Source organism: Loxodonta africana, chromosome Y (genome assembly GCF_030014295.1).
Source record: "Loxodonta africana isolate mLoxAfr1 chromosome Y, mLoxAfr1.hap2, whole genome shotgun sequence".
NCBI classification, from domain to species: domain Eukaryota; kingdom Metazoa; phylum Chordata; class Mammalia; order Proboscidea; family Elephantidae; genus Loxodonta; species Loxodonta africana.
Window position 1 is genome coordinate 13,126,489 of NC_087370.1, and position 16,805 is coordinate 13,143,293.

Here is a 16,805-nt window from a genome sequence, read left to right on the forward strand (position 1 = left end):
CCCTTAGGGTTGGCAATGGATTCTTACATATAACAACAAAAACATAAGCAACAAAAGAAACAACAGATGATGAGCCATCAAGTCAATTCCTGCTCGTGGATATCCTATGAGACAGAGTAAAACTGCCCCAGATGGTTTCCAAGGAGTACCTAGTGGACTCAACAAACAGCTGTCCTTTCGGTTAGAAGCCTGAGCTCTTCATAACTTTGCCACCAGGGCTCCACTATTAGGAAAGTTAAAGATAAACATAAAAGATACGTTTCCTAACATTTTTACATATTATATCTGATATACCATAGGAAATCAAATCAAACACAACCATACCTCATTGTATTGCACTTCTATGTACTGTGCTTCACAGATACTGCACTTTTTACCAACTGAAGGTTTGTGGCAACCCTGTGTGGAGCAAGTGTGTCAGCTCTATTTTTCAACAGTATGTACTCACTTTGTAATCTAGGTCACATGTTGGTAATTCTCACAATATTTCAAATGTTTTCATAACAATTGTATCTGTTATGGTGATATATGATAAGCGATAGCTGATGTTACTATTGTAATTGTTTCAGGGCACCCATGTAAGAGACCAAACTTAATTGATAATTGTGTATGCTCTCACTGTTCCACCAACCAGCTGTTCGCTCATCTCTCTCTCTCTCCTAGGGCTTCCCTATTTCCTGAGACAAGACAACACTGAAACTAGGCCAATTAATAACCCTATAATGGCCTCTAAGTATTCAAGTAAAAGAAGAGCCTCACGTCTCTCACCTTAAATCAAAAGCTAGAAATGATTAAATTTAGTGAGGAAGCCAGGTCAAAAGTTGAGAAAAACTGAAAGCTAGACCTCTTATGCCAGTAACCCAAGTTGTGAATGCAAAGGAAAAGCTCTCCAAGGCAATTAAAAGTAGTATTCCAATGAACACAGGAATGATAAGAAAGCAAACTCCAGGGAACATGTGAATGATAAAGCAAAACGGTCATATTGCTAACATAGATAAAGTTTTAGTTCTCCGGAGAGAAGAACAAAGGAGCCATAGAATTCCCTTAAGTCAAAGCCTAATCCAGAGTAAGGCCTTCACTCTATTCAAGTCTATGAAGGCTGAGAGAGGTGAGGAAGCTAAAGAAGAAAAATTTGAAGGTGGCAGACGTTGGTTCATGAGATTTAAAGAAAGAAGCCGTCTACACAACATAAAAGCATAAGATGAGGCAGCAAGTGCTTATGTAGAGACGGCAGCAGCAAGTTACCCAAAAGATCTAGCTAAGATAAATAATGAAGGTGGCTCCACTAAAAAAGATTTTCAATGTAAACAGCCTTATAATAGAAGAAGGCTGTATCTAGAACTTTCACAAGTCAATGCCTTGCTTACGAACACAGCATGACTCTCTTGTTAGTGGCTAATACAACTGGTAGCTTTTTTAAATTTAAGGCAATGCTCATTCACCATTCTGAAAATAGTAGGGCCCTCAAGAATTATGCTAAATCTATTCTGCTGTGCTCTATAAATGGAACAGAAAAGCCTGGGCAACTGCATAGCTGTTTACAACATGGTTCACTGAATATTTTAAGCCCATAGCTGTTAGATGCCACCAAGTCAGTTCCAACTCATAGCGACGCTATGTACAACAAAAAGAAACACTACCTGGACCTGAGCCAACCTCACCATCGTTGTTATGTTTGAGCTCAATACTGAAGCCATTTTGTCAATCCAACTGGTTAAGGGTCTTCCTCTTTCTTGCTGACCATCTGCTTTACCAAGCATGATGTCCTTCTCCAGGGGCTGAGATCCCTCCTGATAAAATGCCCTAAGTATATGAGATGAAGTTTTGCCATCCTTGCTTCCAAAGAGCATTCCAGCTGTATGTCTTCCAAGGCAGATTTGATCACTCTTCTGGCAGTTCACAGTATGTACAATATTCTCTGCCAAAATCATACTTCAAAGGCATCAATTGTTCTTCAGTCTTCCTTACTCATTGTCCAGCTTTCACATGCATATGAGGCGAGTGAAAACACGCTGGCTTGAGTTGGGTGTACCTTAGTCCCCAAAATGACATTTTTGCTTTTTAACACTAATTCAAAGGGGTCGTTCACAGCAAATCTGTTCTCTCTCTCTCTCTATATATACACACACACACACACACGTATATAAAATATGTCTTTTGATTTCTTCACTGCTGCTTCCACAGCTGTTGACTATGGATCCAAACAAAATGAAATCTTTGACAACTTCAATCTTTTCTACATTTATCATGGTGTTTACTGGCCCAGTTGTGAGGATTTTTGTTTTCTTTATGTTAAGGTGCAATCCATACTGAAGGCTGTGGTCTTTGATCTTCATCAGCAAAAGCTTCAAGTCCTCCTCACTTTCAGCAACCAAGGTTGTGCCATCTACATATCGAAGACTGTTCATGAGTCTTCCTCCAATCCTGATGTTCCGTTCTTCATACAGCCCAGCTTTTCAGAGTATTTGCTCAGCATACAGACTGAGTAAGTATGACGGAGGGATACAACCCTGACACACACCTTTCCTGATTTTAAACCAATCAGTATCCCCTTGTCCTGTGTGAACAACTGCCTCTTGATCTATGTAAAGCTTCCTCATGAGCACAATTAAGTTTTCTGGGATTCCCATTCTTCACAATAACTTATTATGCTCCACACAGTTGAACAGCTTTGCATAGCCATTGAAAACACAGGTAAACATCTTTCTGGTATGCTCTCTGCTTTCAGCTAAGATCCATCTAACATCAACAATGATAAAGCCCTCACTCCACATCCTCTTCTGAATCCAGCTTGAATTTCTGGCAGCTCCCTGCGGATGTACTCCTGAAATCACTTTTGAACGATCTTCAGCAAAATTTTAACTGTGTGTGATAATAATGACATTGTTCGGTAATTTCCGCATTCTGTTGGATCACCGTTCTTTGTAATGGCAAAATACAAATCTCTTCCAGCCAGTTGGCCAGGTAACTGTCTTCCAAATTTCATGGCATATGAAAGTGAGCACTTCCAGCACTGCATCCATCTGTTGAAACATCATTAAGACCTCCTGCTCAGAAAAAAGGATTTCTTTCAAAATATTACTGCTCATTGACAGTGTACCTGGTCACCCAAAAGCTCTGATGAAGATGTACAAGGAGATTAATGTTGTTACTATGCTCGCTAACATAACATCCATTCTGTGCTCACAGACCAATGAGTAATTTTGACTTTCATGTCTTATTATTTAAGAAATATTTTGTAAGATTACAGCTTCCATAGATGGAGATTCCTCTGATGGACCTGGGCAAAGGAAATTGAAAACCTCTGGAAAGGATTCACCATTCTAGATGCCATTAAGAACATCTGTGATTCACAGAAGTAAAAATAACAACATTAACAGGGGTTTGGAAGAAATTGATTCCAACCTTCATGGATGACTTTGAGGGTTCCAGACTTCAGTGGAGGAAGTAATACAGATGTGGTAGGAACAGCAAAGAACTGAAATTAGAAGTGAAGCCTGCAGATATGCATGAAATTGCCACATTCTCATAATAAAACTATAACAGATGAGAAGTTGCTTCTTATGGGTGCGCAAAGGAAGTGGTTTCTTTAGATGGAATCTACTCCTGGTGAAGACACTGTGAACATTCTTAAAATGACCACAAAGGATTTAGACTATTACAGGAACTTGGCTGATAGAGCAGAAGGTTGACTCTAATTCTGAAAGAAATTCTACTGTGGGTAAAACGCTATCAAAGCAGTACAACATGCTACAGAAAAATCTTTCGCAAAAGGAAGTGTCAACCAATGAGGCAGACTTTATTGTCTTATTTAAGAAACTGCCACAGCCACCTCAACCTTCAGCAACCACCACCATGATCAATCTGCAGCCATCAATCCCAAGGCAAGACCTGTCACCAACAAAAAGATTGTAACTCGCTAAAGGTTCAGAAGATGGTTTGCAATTTTTTTTAAGCAATAAACTATTTTTTAATTAAGGTATGTACATTGTTTTTTAGACATAATGCTACTGGCATGCTTAATGGACTACCCATAAACCCACTGATGCCATCAATTACAACTCATAGCTGCCCTACAGGACACAGCAGAACTGTCCATAGGTTTCCAAGATGTGCCTAGTGGATTCAAACTGCTGATCTTTTTGTTAGCAGCCGTAGCTCTTAACCACTGCACCAGCCATACTCTTCATGGACTACCCACTAACCAAACCCACTGCCGTCGAGTTGATTCCGACTCATAGCAACCCTATAGGACAGAGTAGAACTACCCCATAGAGTTTCCGAGGAGCGCCTGGCACATTCAAACTGCCGGCCTTTTGGTTAGCAGCTGTAGCGCTTAACCACTACACCACCAGGGTTCCCCTAATGGACTACAATATCGTGTAAACATAACTTTCATATACACCAGGAAACCAAAAACTTCATGTCAGTCATGTTATACAATATTTGCTTTATTGCAGTGGTCTGAAACTGAACCTACAAATATTTCCAAGACATGCCTGTATCTGATAATGCACTTATATGTAGAATATATAAGAGAACTCTTAGACCACAATAATAGAAAGATAACTAACCATTTAAAAATGGTCAATTATTCTGAATAGATGTATCTCCAAAAATGATACACAATGGCCAACAAGTACATGAGAAGATGCTCAACATCATCCGTCATCAGGGCATTGAAAGTCAAAACAACAATAAGATACTACTTCACATTCAATAGGATGCCAAAAAAAAAAAATTAAAAGACAGACAATAACAAGTATTGACAATGATGTGGCCACATAAGATCCTTACACACTGAAAGTGGGAATGTGAAATGATGCTGTGACTTCAGAAAACAGTCTAGTAATTGGCCAAAAATTTACCATTTCACCCAGCAAGTCCATTCCTAGGTATAAATCCAAGAGAAATGGAAACATATATGCACATAAAATTGTGCATATACATGTCCATATCAGCATTATTCATAATGACAAGTGTGGAAACAAGTGAAGTGTCCATCAACTGATAAATTAAAAAAAAAAAAAAATGCAGTAGGTCCATTCAAATGAGTATTATTCAGACATAAAAAGGAATAAAATACATGACACACAATGAATGAACCTTGAAAAAATATGTTAAGTGAAAAAAGGAAGTCACAAAAGACCATATACCATATGACTCCATTTATGTCAAATGTCCAGAACAGGCAAACATTCTGAAACTATTTCATTTTTGGAGAAAAAGAAACTAGATTAATGGTTGCTTAAGACTGTGTATATAGGCAAGTAAGGAATTAAAGGATAGATGGGCATGGGGTTTGTTTTCAATGTGATGAAATGCTCTAAAATTTCCTGAAGTGATGACAGTTGCTCAGCAATGAGATGTAGACTATGAACAGGTGAACAGTATAAAACAACTGTATACTGTATCATATATTGTAGAGTATATAGTCTCTGAGTGGTGCGGACGGTCACCCACCCAGCTGCTAACCGAAAGGCTGTGGTTTGAATCTACAGATGTTCCTCATAAGGAAAGTCTGGCAATTTACTTCCAAAAACTCAGCCAGTGAAAACCATGTCAGAACATAGTTCTAGGTGCTATGAGTTCCAATCAACTCTACTGTAACTGGTGTAGAGCATGCTAATTATATGTCAATAAAGTTATCAAGGTGCCCTGGTAGCACAGTCATTAAGGGCTACAGCTGCTAACCCAAAGGCTGGCAGTTTGAATTCACCAGCCATTCCTCAGAAATCCTTTGAGGCAGCTCTATTCTGCTATGAGTCAGAAAATGCTGGACAGCACCTAACAACAACAATGAAGCTATCAAAATCTACATTTATGGATTCACTAATCTTCATTTCTTATTATACTTCTTTCCAAGCCAAGTAATTTACAAACAACAACCAAAAACACTTACATTAAGGATCAAAACACAGGCAATGTTGTTTGTGGCTAAACTACGATTTCTGCTCAGCCCCATCTATGGCTAATCCTCATAGCAGTTAGTATCAAAAAATTATATTATGGGTTACATCAAACACAAGATAAATTTTTTTGGGGGGGGCAAAGAATGATTACGCGAATCATTAAGCAGCTATGTATTTAGGTACTTGGGCAATACGTAAAAGTTTACATGCTGATCTGCTAACAACCATGTATTCCTTAAACTGCCCTAAAACATCATTAGACACAGTTCTTGATTTAAAAGGTCTTCCAGCTCTCCCCAGGGAACTAATAACAGAGAAACTGTAACAAGGAATAACTTTGGCCTTACTCCCCAGCTTTAGCATGGCCACCATCCATTCCTTCCTTTATTCCCAGATAAAAACTTACAAGAGGGATAGGTTTTGTCGTTTTGCTTGCTTTTAAGTACCACAGTTGGGATTACCTTTTGCCACTAAACTATAAGAAGGAAACCAAGAACAAAATACATCACAAAAAACTGAACATACAAATTTTTTTTGCCCTTTCCACGTCTCCCTCCAAAATTTATGTTTTCGTCACTGATTGAAAGACAGTACAATTTATTTTGAATACAATCTGCCTCAGAGAAAGACAAGAAGATTGGTAGGGGAATATGTACGAACCTTCCAGTAGTCAGACTGTAAATTGTAGTACTTCTGATATGCAGATAATGCTGAAAAAAAAAAATTACTAGTCAAATTATGTCCCATTTAAAAATTCATAATACAGATGTTAAAAAAAAAAAAAAAACACATTGAAACAAATTGCCCACAGTACCTACATCTCAGCAAAGAGTGAAATTTCTAAGACTAAACAATTTAAATTTACAGCCTCCCAAGCAAACCACCCATGGTAACAAATTACTGACCTAAAGAAGTTCAGACATAAAATCACGGTCAAATCCTACATATTCATTGAAATTTTAAGATAAAATCTAGGGAAATGGCTTGAACCAACTATACCTCCATCAGGAGCCCAACCTGGTAAGAGAACTGCCCCACAGAGTTTCCAAGGCTGTAGTCTTTAGGGAAGAAGCAGACTGCCACATCTTTCTTCCACAGAGCGGCTGGTAGGCTCAAACAGTAGACCTTTTGGTTAGCAGCCAAGCACTTAACTACTGCACTCTCAAGGTTCCTGGACCAAGAATACTGGGCCCTAATCACCCTCATGACAGCAGTGGAACAGTGTTCCACCGGTAGAATTCTCATCTTTTATGAGGAAAACCTAGGTTCCATTCCCAGCCAAGGCACATCAAGTGTAGCCACCACTTATCTGTCGGTGGAGGTTTGCATGTTGTTACGATGCCAAATAGATTTCAGCAGACCTGCCAGACTAAGACAAACTAGAAAGAAAAGCCTGACAACCTCTTCTGAAAATGAGCCAGTGAAAACCAATGGTTCCAATCCTGTTACATATGGGGTCACCACAGTTGGGGACCAGCTAAATGGCAACTAACAATGACAACCATCCTCACAGGGGAATGTTCCACAGAGAAAGAGAAAGGCAAGCCCCTATCCAGTGCCCCATTCATAAAGCAGGGTGTCAGCCCAAAAGAAGTGGGCTGCTATTCAAGCCCAATGATGCAGAGGTTTAACCCCGGAAAAGAGCAAGCTGGAAGAACAGAGTTCAGTAGTTCTCCTTAACAGAATGAATTCATATGGCAAAGGGCTTGGGGAAGTTCAAACCTAGCATGCTATTAAAAACAAGGGAGATTTTTGATACAATAGGGATTCTGATATTAAGTCATTAATAGGAAGCTGTAGCTCCATGGTAACAACAAGCTAAACTGTCGACCAATTAGATGCTTATGCGAGAGAACCAGGGAAAGATATAGCCAAGAAAAACCCTTCCATTGTCAGAAACAAGCCTCACATACTATACTAGCAAAGGAGTTAGATTTAACTGGATAAGGCTCTGAAGCAATTTATGCACCAAGCCACTGCTAAAAACAAGAACAATCAGCCAGCAACTGGTGCATACTAGAAGCTGGGTGTGATAACCAGTAGAGGCAGATCAAGCTAGAAACTTAACAAAGATCAATAAAAGAGACAGTGAAGACAATCCTGCTATAACCACATTCATCTCAAGATGAATGTGCATGTAACAAAGGCTGTGTATCCTTTGAGATGCAACATCAGAATCTACACACTACAGGAAATAAAGATTTCATAAAAATGTTCCAGCCATTAAACATAAACAAGCTAATAGCACTGTGACCCTAATACTCTCCACCATGTTTCTCCTTACAAAATTGTTAAGTGATAGCCTGACATAACCAATGCCAGGATGAACCTGCCAGTTTTTCTCCTTCCTCTGCCTGCCTCCTCCTTCTTAAACCTTTGTTAATGACTTTGTTTTGAACTAATGCTAATGACTTTGTTCTTCGCTTTGATCTGATGCAAAAAAAACTTGTTTTGTTCTGTCCAGCCACACACAGAGATCAGAGCCCAAGTGTCTGATGTGTGTATCTTTAGCCAGGTAAGGAGTTGTCTGACATGTATCTCTTTAGTCTGATAGAGTCTCTTGTCACTATCTCTAAATGAATAAATCCGCTGGCTACACCATCTACAGGCCCCGAAGACATTTCTAGCCAAAGACATTTCTAGCCGTTATAAAATTCTATACAGACCCTAATGTAAAATTCCTTTTTGTGACCCCCACAGAGACAGTCTGCACTGCTGCTGAGTTCCAGTAACTTACATCTCCTAAATAAATTTTCTTACTCTTTCTGACTTGGAATACGTTTCATCAGCTCGACTGCTCCAGGGCATGAAAGCTAATCAGGCAACGAGCACCACCAAGGCCCAGACAGAGTGAGGAAGAGGAATCATAACTGTCATAACTGGTACAAAATCTCTCTAAAATGTTCATGTTTCAACAACAAAAAATGACACATGGAGAGAGAATACAAGGTATGACTCATAAAAGACAAGAAGAAGTAAAAAGAAAAAAAGGCATGAATGCGCTTTAAGAGAGATCAGACATCAGACTTACCAGACAAAATCTTCAAATTACAAATATGCTTTAAGTAGTAAATAAATATATTTAAAGTAGTAAAGGAAACACCCTTAAAAAGAAAAAGAAATCATAAACACAATGTCTCTCTGGTAGAAAAATTACACAAAACACACCACTTTGTTCTGGAATAAAAAATATATAATACCTGAAATCCATAATTCCCTTCAACAGTATATTTAAGCCAGGAAAACAAATAAACAACAAATTCATAAACAGAAGGACACAATGGTAGAGATTATGCAATCTGACAAAGAAATTAAAAATGAAGAAAAATAAACAGGCCCCAAGAGAAACATGGGATGCCATTAAGCACATACAATGGCAGTACCAGAACAAGAGGAGAAACAAAGCAGCAGAAAAAACATTTATTTGAATAAATAATGACAAAAAGTTTAGAAAACCTGAAGGAAAACATCTCAGATCAAATAATTCTAAGTAGAATTAACACAGAGATCCACACCCAGATACCACAAAGTCAAACTAAAGTCCAAAAAAACAAAGAGAATTATGAGCGCAGCAAGCGAAGAATCAGGGAAAATGGTACCACAATAAAATAAACCATTTTTTCCCCACTAGGGACCACAGAGAAAAGAGAAGTAGGACTACATCTTCAACATACTAAAATAAGAAAATGTAACAAAGAATCTTACACCCAATAAAACTACATTTCACAAAGTAAGGCAAAATAAAAGCACTACTAGAGAAACAAACATTATGAGAATGGTCAATAAGCTGACCACCTTAAGTGACTAAAGGAATTTCTTTAGGCTGAAAGCAAGTGATACAGGATAGCAAATAGTATCAACAAGAAAAACCAAACAGTGCTAGCAAAATATTTATGCAGATAATAAAATTAGGTGTATCTGTCCTTATTGTTCCCTAAAAACTTTACACACACATTAAACAAACATGGAAGCCTCTGAAAAGTGGACAGAAAAAGGGACCCACTGTTTGGGACTTTGGAACCCAAGGAATAACATGGCAGTGAGTTCCATTAGTTTTCCTTTTGCCTCATGTATATTAGGTTTGAGGGTGAAGAAGCTAGTAACTCAGAAACACCAACGGACATAGGCCATAAAACCCTTAAAAAAAAAAAAAAAACTCTACCTGACTAAATGACAAAGAAAAAGGTAATCGTGGCAAGGCAAAAACTTGCAGACAGTAACCATTAAACTGTAGTCAAACGCCACAGAAAAAGAACTGCCCCAAACCCACCAACAACAGAAAAGGTCAAACGGAAAGAAAAGATTAAAGGGAACAAAGATTTTCATCCTCATTAACACGTTACAAGGTGCCTCAAAGCTCACTCCTTACACCTCCCTCTCAGCTAAGGGAGGTGTCAGGGAAGGTCAAACTCAGAGTAAAAACAACGCTTTTATCTCAGTTGCTTGATAATTAGGGCCTGGTTGGCACAGTGGTTAAGCGCTCCACTGCTAACCAAAAGGTTGAGAGTTCAAATCCACCAGCTACTCCTTGGAAACTCTATGAGGCAGTTCTACTCTGTCCTACAGGGTCGCTGTGAGTTGGAATCAACTCAAAGACAGTGGTTTTTCAGTTTTACGGAGTCAGAGGACTTCTGGTGGTACAACGCCTAAGAGCTACAAATGCTGCCAAAAGGGCAAAAGTTCAAATCCACCACTGGCTGCTTAGAACGCCTGTGGGGCAGTTCCACTTTGTCCTATAGGGTAACTATGAGTAGGAAGTGACTCAACAACCATGGGTTTTTACAGGGTCACCAGATGCCATGGTGCTAGAGTTAGAGTGCTCAGCTGCTAACTGAAAGACTGGCAGTTCAAACCCACCAGTGGCTCCATGGGAGAACAACGTGGCAATCTGCTTCTGTAAAGATCACAACCTTGGAAACCCTGAGGCAGTTCTACCCTGTCGTATAGGGTCACTGTGAGTCAGAACTGACTTGACAGCAATGAATTTGGTTTTTGGTTTCTGGTGTCGGCAGAAAACAGTGGGTCAGTGGCAGAATCCTCACTTTCCATCCAGGAGACGTGGTTCAATTCCTAGCCAATGCACGCCAGGTGCAGCTACCACACGTCTGTCAATGGAGGCTCGCATGCTGCTATGATGCTAAAGAGGTTTCAGCAGCGCTTCCTGATTAAGGTGGATTAGGAAGAAGGGCCTGGAAATATGAGCAAAAAAGAGACTATGGGCCACAACAATCCAATCTCCAACTCATGAGGGGAATGGCCCAGCCTGACAGCAGCTAACAACAACACAGTACCAGTGAAAATTATGTAATGAGCCTATATGCTGTAACGAGCGGCAAAAACAAGGTGTCTACCTCTCCCAGTTTGGGAGGACTCAGTGGAGCCTTGGTGGAGAGTCAGGACTTCTGCCACTGATCCACAGTCATAAGGCTATACCCAATGTCCTATAAGTGGAGACTACAGAGAAAGCAAAAAATCTCATCCTAGCACAAAAATAACAGGAATACCATACCACTCAGGTGTTGTCAACATGGACTAAGAAAAGAGTCTGAAGTTCCATCTGCCAGAGACATATCACAAAAAAAAACCTTCATAACACACCACATGAACATCCAGAAGTGCATAAAAAATCACTCTTAATATCAAAACAAGAAAGGCCTCGAACTGAATGAAAAAGGCAAGTGATGCTTACGATGCCGAGAGATATATTAGAACTACCTGACAGACACTGGTATTTCTGAACCATGAAAACAATGCCTCAAAGAGCAACTAAAAACATGCTTGAAAAGAATGTAGAAGTAGAAAGTCTCAGCAAAGAAACAGAAGATTAAAAAGAGGACAGGATATAAAGAGAACAAAGAAATTTTTAAACATCATTAATATCACATGCTAGCAAAATTTTGCTGAAGATATTCAAAAAGGACTACAGTCATACACTGACAAAGAACTGTTAGAAGTTCAAGCAAATACAAAACAGGACGTGGGATGAGGAATGCATCATTGTTCTTGTCAGATGGACCTTGGCCAACAGCAGAGAAAACCAGAAAGATTTTTAACTGTGTTTATCGAGTACACAAAAGCATTTGACTATGCAGAAAGAAGAATGGAAATTCTAGAATACTTAATAAAGCTCATGAAGAAAGGGTACACAGACCCAGAGGCAGTCATCTGAACAAAACAAGGATTTGCTACATAGTTCCAAATCTGTAAATGCAGGCAGCATGAAGTATCCCCTCACCTTACTTATTCAATATGTACTGTCAATGAATACCCCAAGAAGTTTTACTGTTTGAAGCACATGGCATCAGGACTGGAGAAAAACTTATTAACAACCTGTGATATGCATCTGTCAAAAATGAAGATGACTTGAAGCACTTTTTCATGAAGGTCAAAGACTACAGCCTTCAATATGAGATACATCCAAATATAAAGAAAATGAAAATTCTCATAACTGGTCTGATAAAGAATATCATGATAAATGGCAAAGCAACTGAAGCTGTCAACAATTTCATTTGACTTGAACCAATCAGTGTCCACAGATGCAGCAGCCAAGGAATAAGAAGATATATTGCCCTGGAAAATCTGTGGCATAAGACCTCTATAGGTTTAAAAAAATAAAGATGTCACTCTGATTACTAAGGTACACCTGACCCTAACCATGATCTTTTTAACTGCCTCATATGCATGGAAAAGCTGGACAATGAAAAAGGAAGCCAAGAAAAATTGGCAGTGTTGGTGAAGAACACTGAATGTTCCAGAAGAAAAAACAAATCAGAAATACAATCAGAAACGTCTTTGAAGCAAAGATGGTACGACTTCAGCTCCATTACTTTGGATATGTTGCCAGGAATGACCAATTACTAGAAAAGGACATCATGTCTGTAAAAACAGAGAGTCAGTGAAAATGAAGGAAGCCCTCAATGAAATGGACTGACACAATACCTGCAACAATGGCAAACATGCTAACAACCATGAACATGAAGCAGGACTAGGCAATATTTCATTCTGTCATACATACGGTCACTGTGAATGAGATGATTTGACAGCAACTAACAACAAAATAACTTTAAAACTGAAAAGTGCAATAACTGAAAAAGAGCTCACAGAATGGTTTCAACAGCATAATTCAGGGAACAGAAAAATCATTAAGAAACAAAGGAAAAGAAAACGCAAACTAAAAGCAGAGAAAAAAAAGAAACAGACTCAGGAGTTAATGACTAAAGGAGATTTGAAGGGAAAATGAGTATTTTCTCAAAAGAAGGAAAATTAAGAGAACATGTCATAAACATATCCTAAAATAATCGCTAAAACTCTGAACAGGAAAAAATTATAGAAGAAGGAACCTTAGCACATCAGAAAGGATGAAAATACATAACAAGCAAAAATCAAGTTAAATATAGTAGGCCTTGTTTCTTGAGTCTTCTGAATGATGTTTGACTTCCGCGAGTAAAAGAAAAACTATACAAAATATCAGCGAGAGTATAAAACACTATCAACCAACAGAATCTAGTCAACATTTCCACAACAATGTACCCCAAACAAAACAAACCTCAACAAGTTTCATAATAACTGAAATCACACACTGCATTCTGACCCAACCGATGCCAGTAAAACTAAACAACCCACTTCTATACAACCCATGAGTCAAATAAGTCTCACAGGAAATTTTAAAAAATTATTGAATAAATGGAAATACAATATATCAATTAAAGCAACATGAGAGGAAAGTTTATTGCGCACAAAAAAGCATACATTTGAAGTCTCCAATCAATGATAAAACTTTCCAACTTTAAACTGTTGCCCTCAATCAACTCACAGTGATTCCAACTTTAAAGTCTAGAAAAAGAAGAGCAACGTAAATCCAAACAATGCACAATGAAGAAAGACATAGCAGAAAATAATGAAACAGAAAACAGGATTCAGAAACAAAGAACTGGTACTTTGAAAAGATCAATAAAATCAACAAACCCCCAGAAATACCGATAAAGAGGGAAATAAATTACCAGTTAAGAGGAACGAATAGGGGAGTCAGGGCCCAAATGGTGGAGCAGTTAGAAGCCTCCTGTTATCCCTCTTACAACAAAGACCCCAAAAAACAAGTAAACCATTTATATATGACAATCTACTTTCTAGACGTACACATTTTTCACCCTGATAAAGTCTGATTTATGTCTCTTATCTTTTGTTGTTCATGCTTATCACATCATATAGAAGAATTCACTGGCAGAGTAAAAGGACAACCACCAGACTGGAAAAAAAAAAAAGCTCAGGAAATGTAACTGACAAAGGTTAATATCTAAAATACATAGAAAATTTCTCCAACTTAACAACAAAATGGCAAATAACTCACCCACCAACCAGGAAAAGTGTGGGAACAGATGTTTCACCAAACAGGGTATTCAACTGGCCAAGAGACACATAAAAAGATCCTCAATGTCATTAGCAATAGAAGAGATGCAAATAAAAACCACAAGGAAACACTGTTTCACTCCCAGTAGAATGGCCAACATGGTGGAGGGAGAACGGAAATAACAAGTGCTGGCGGGGTGGGAGAAACTGGACCCCTATCAATTGCTGGTGGAAAACACTCAGGTGGTTCCTCAAAAAACGGCAAGTGGAGTGGCCATGTGACCCAACAATTATACTCCTACATACATATCCTAGGAATCTAATAGAAGTGACAAGAACAGACATACATACACCTATGTTCACCTCAGCATTATTCACAAGAGCTAAGAGACGGAAACAACTTAGCCCATCAACAAACAAATGGGTAATTACAATGTGGTAATACATACAATGGAATACGACTCAGCGATAAAGAAAAATGAGTTCCTGAAACATCTTGGAATATGGATGAACCTGGAGGACATTATGGTGAGCAAATTAACTCAATCACAAAAAAACAAATACTGTATGTGCTCAATTTTATGAAATGAACAAGTTAACATACAGAAACTAATGCTCATTAGCAGTTACCAGGGATGGGAACAGGAGAGTGGGGTTTGCTCTTTAAATAGGTGACACTTGTTATTTTTGCTGACGAGAAAGGTAACACCAAATGCAGATAAAGTGTACACACCTTGACGAAGGTAAATGTCACTAAAAAATATGCAAGAAAAGAAGGACCTGTTGGTAATTGCTACAGCATACGTAATTTTGAAACAACAGCAAAAACATCTTTGCTTTTCAACACTTTGAAGAGGTTCTTTGCGGCAGATAAACCCAATGTAATGAGTCTTTGATTTCTCGACTGCTGCTTCCATGGCCGTTGATTGTGGATCCTAGTAAAATGAAATCCTTGACAACTTCAATCTTATCTCCATTTATCACTGGTCCAGTTGTGAGGATTTTTGTTTTCTTTATGTTGAGGTGTAATCCATACTGAAGGCTGTGGGCTTTGAATCTTCATTAGTAAGTGCTTCAAGTCCTCTTCACTTTCAGCAAGCAAGGTTGTGTCATCTGCATAACACAGGTGCTTAATGAGTGTTCCTGTAATCCTGATGCCCTGTTCTTCTTCATATAGTCCAGCTTCTCAGCATATAGATTAAATAGGTATGGTGAAAGAATACAACCCTAACGCATGCCTTTCCTGACTTTAAACCAATCAGCATCCCCTTGTTCTGTCCTAACAACTGCCTCTTGATCTATGTAAAGGTTCCTCATAAGCACAATTAAGTGTTCGGAATTCCCATCCTTCACAATGTTATCCATAGTTTGTTATGATCCACACAGTCGAATGCCTTTGCATAGTCAATAAAACACAGGTAAACACCCTTCTGGTATTCTCTGCTTTCAGCTAGGATCCATCTGACACCAGCAATGACATCCCTCATTCCACTTCTGAAACCGGCCTGAATTTCTGGCCGTTTCCCCTCAACGTACTGCTGCAGCCATTTTTGAATGAACTCCAGCAAAATTTTGCTTGTGTGTGATGTTAATGATATTGTTCTATAATTTCCACATTTGGTTGGATCACCTTTCTTGGGAATAGGCATAAATATGGATCTCTTCCAGTCAGTTGGCCAGGAAGCTGTCTTCCATATTTCTCGGCATAGACGAGTGAGCACCTCCAGCGCTGCATCTGTTTGTTGAAACATCTCAATTGATATTCCATCAATTCCTGGAGCCTTGTTTTTCACCAATGCCTTCAGGGCAGCTTGGAGATCTTCCTTCAGTACCATCGGTTCATCATCATATGCTACCTCTTGAAATGGCTGAACGTCGACTAGTTCTTTTTAGTACCAAAAAGTTTAATTTTTAGAAGATCAAAAAATGAAGGATGACTACATCATTTTGTAACTGCCAATTATATCATTATATAGTGCTGCCCATCTACATCATACCATAACTGCCAAATTACATGATTAAATAACTGCCAAACCACTGAGATTCATGGCTCAGCCAAGCTAACACACATTGCTAACCATCACAGCCAGCATTACTTTTGCCTCCCACTTCTGTGTCCATTACTGCCAGATGTATATTGCTAATGCACAAAACAGTGAGACAGTAGATTTTGTACCATTGTTCTAAATGTGAAATGTAAGATAAACAGATAGTGAATAAGTGAGGACTAGGTGTGTGTGTATGCATAGGCATTTGTGTATATAGGTAGGTACACAAGCATGTATATATATCTCTATGTATATGTATACATCTCTGTGATTCCGGGCACATATATTCATATACATAATAAAACACACAGGAGGCCCAGTTACAGATAACTCTTTGACATAAACACCTAGCACAACTGGATTTCTGGGTTTAATGATTAGGACCACAACATCACGGAAAATCTGATCAACTGGCATAATACGGTTGACAAAGTTATGTTTTAAATCCCAGTTTAGTATTTTCATAAGACCATACTTAATGGTCTGACTGACACTGGAA

The 16,805-nt window shown here is 38.7% G+C and overlaps 1 protein-coding gene across 2 annotated transcripts in view; it reads right to left on the reverse strand.

Annotated features, from left to right (window-relative positions):
- LOC135227249 (lysine-specific demethylase 6A-like) overlaps positions 1–16,805 on the reverse strand; it is a 214,575-nt gene that overhangs the window by 149,077 nt on the left and 48,693 nt on the right. For both annotated transcript variants that reach the window (XM_064278892.1, XM_064278893.1), the window contains exon 4: positions 6,573–6,622. In XM_064278892.1, the coding sequence (XP_064134962.1) occupies positions 6,573–6,622 (50 nt within the window). The remainder of the gene's footprint in view (positions 1–6,572; positions 6,623–16,805) is intronic.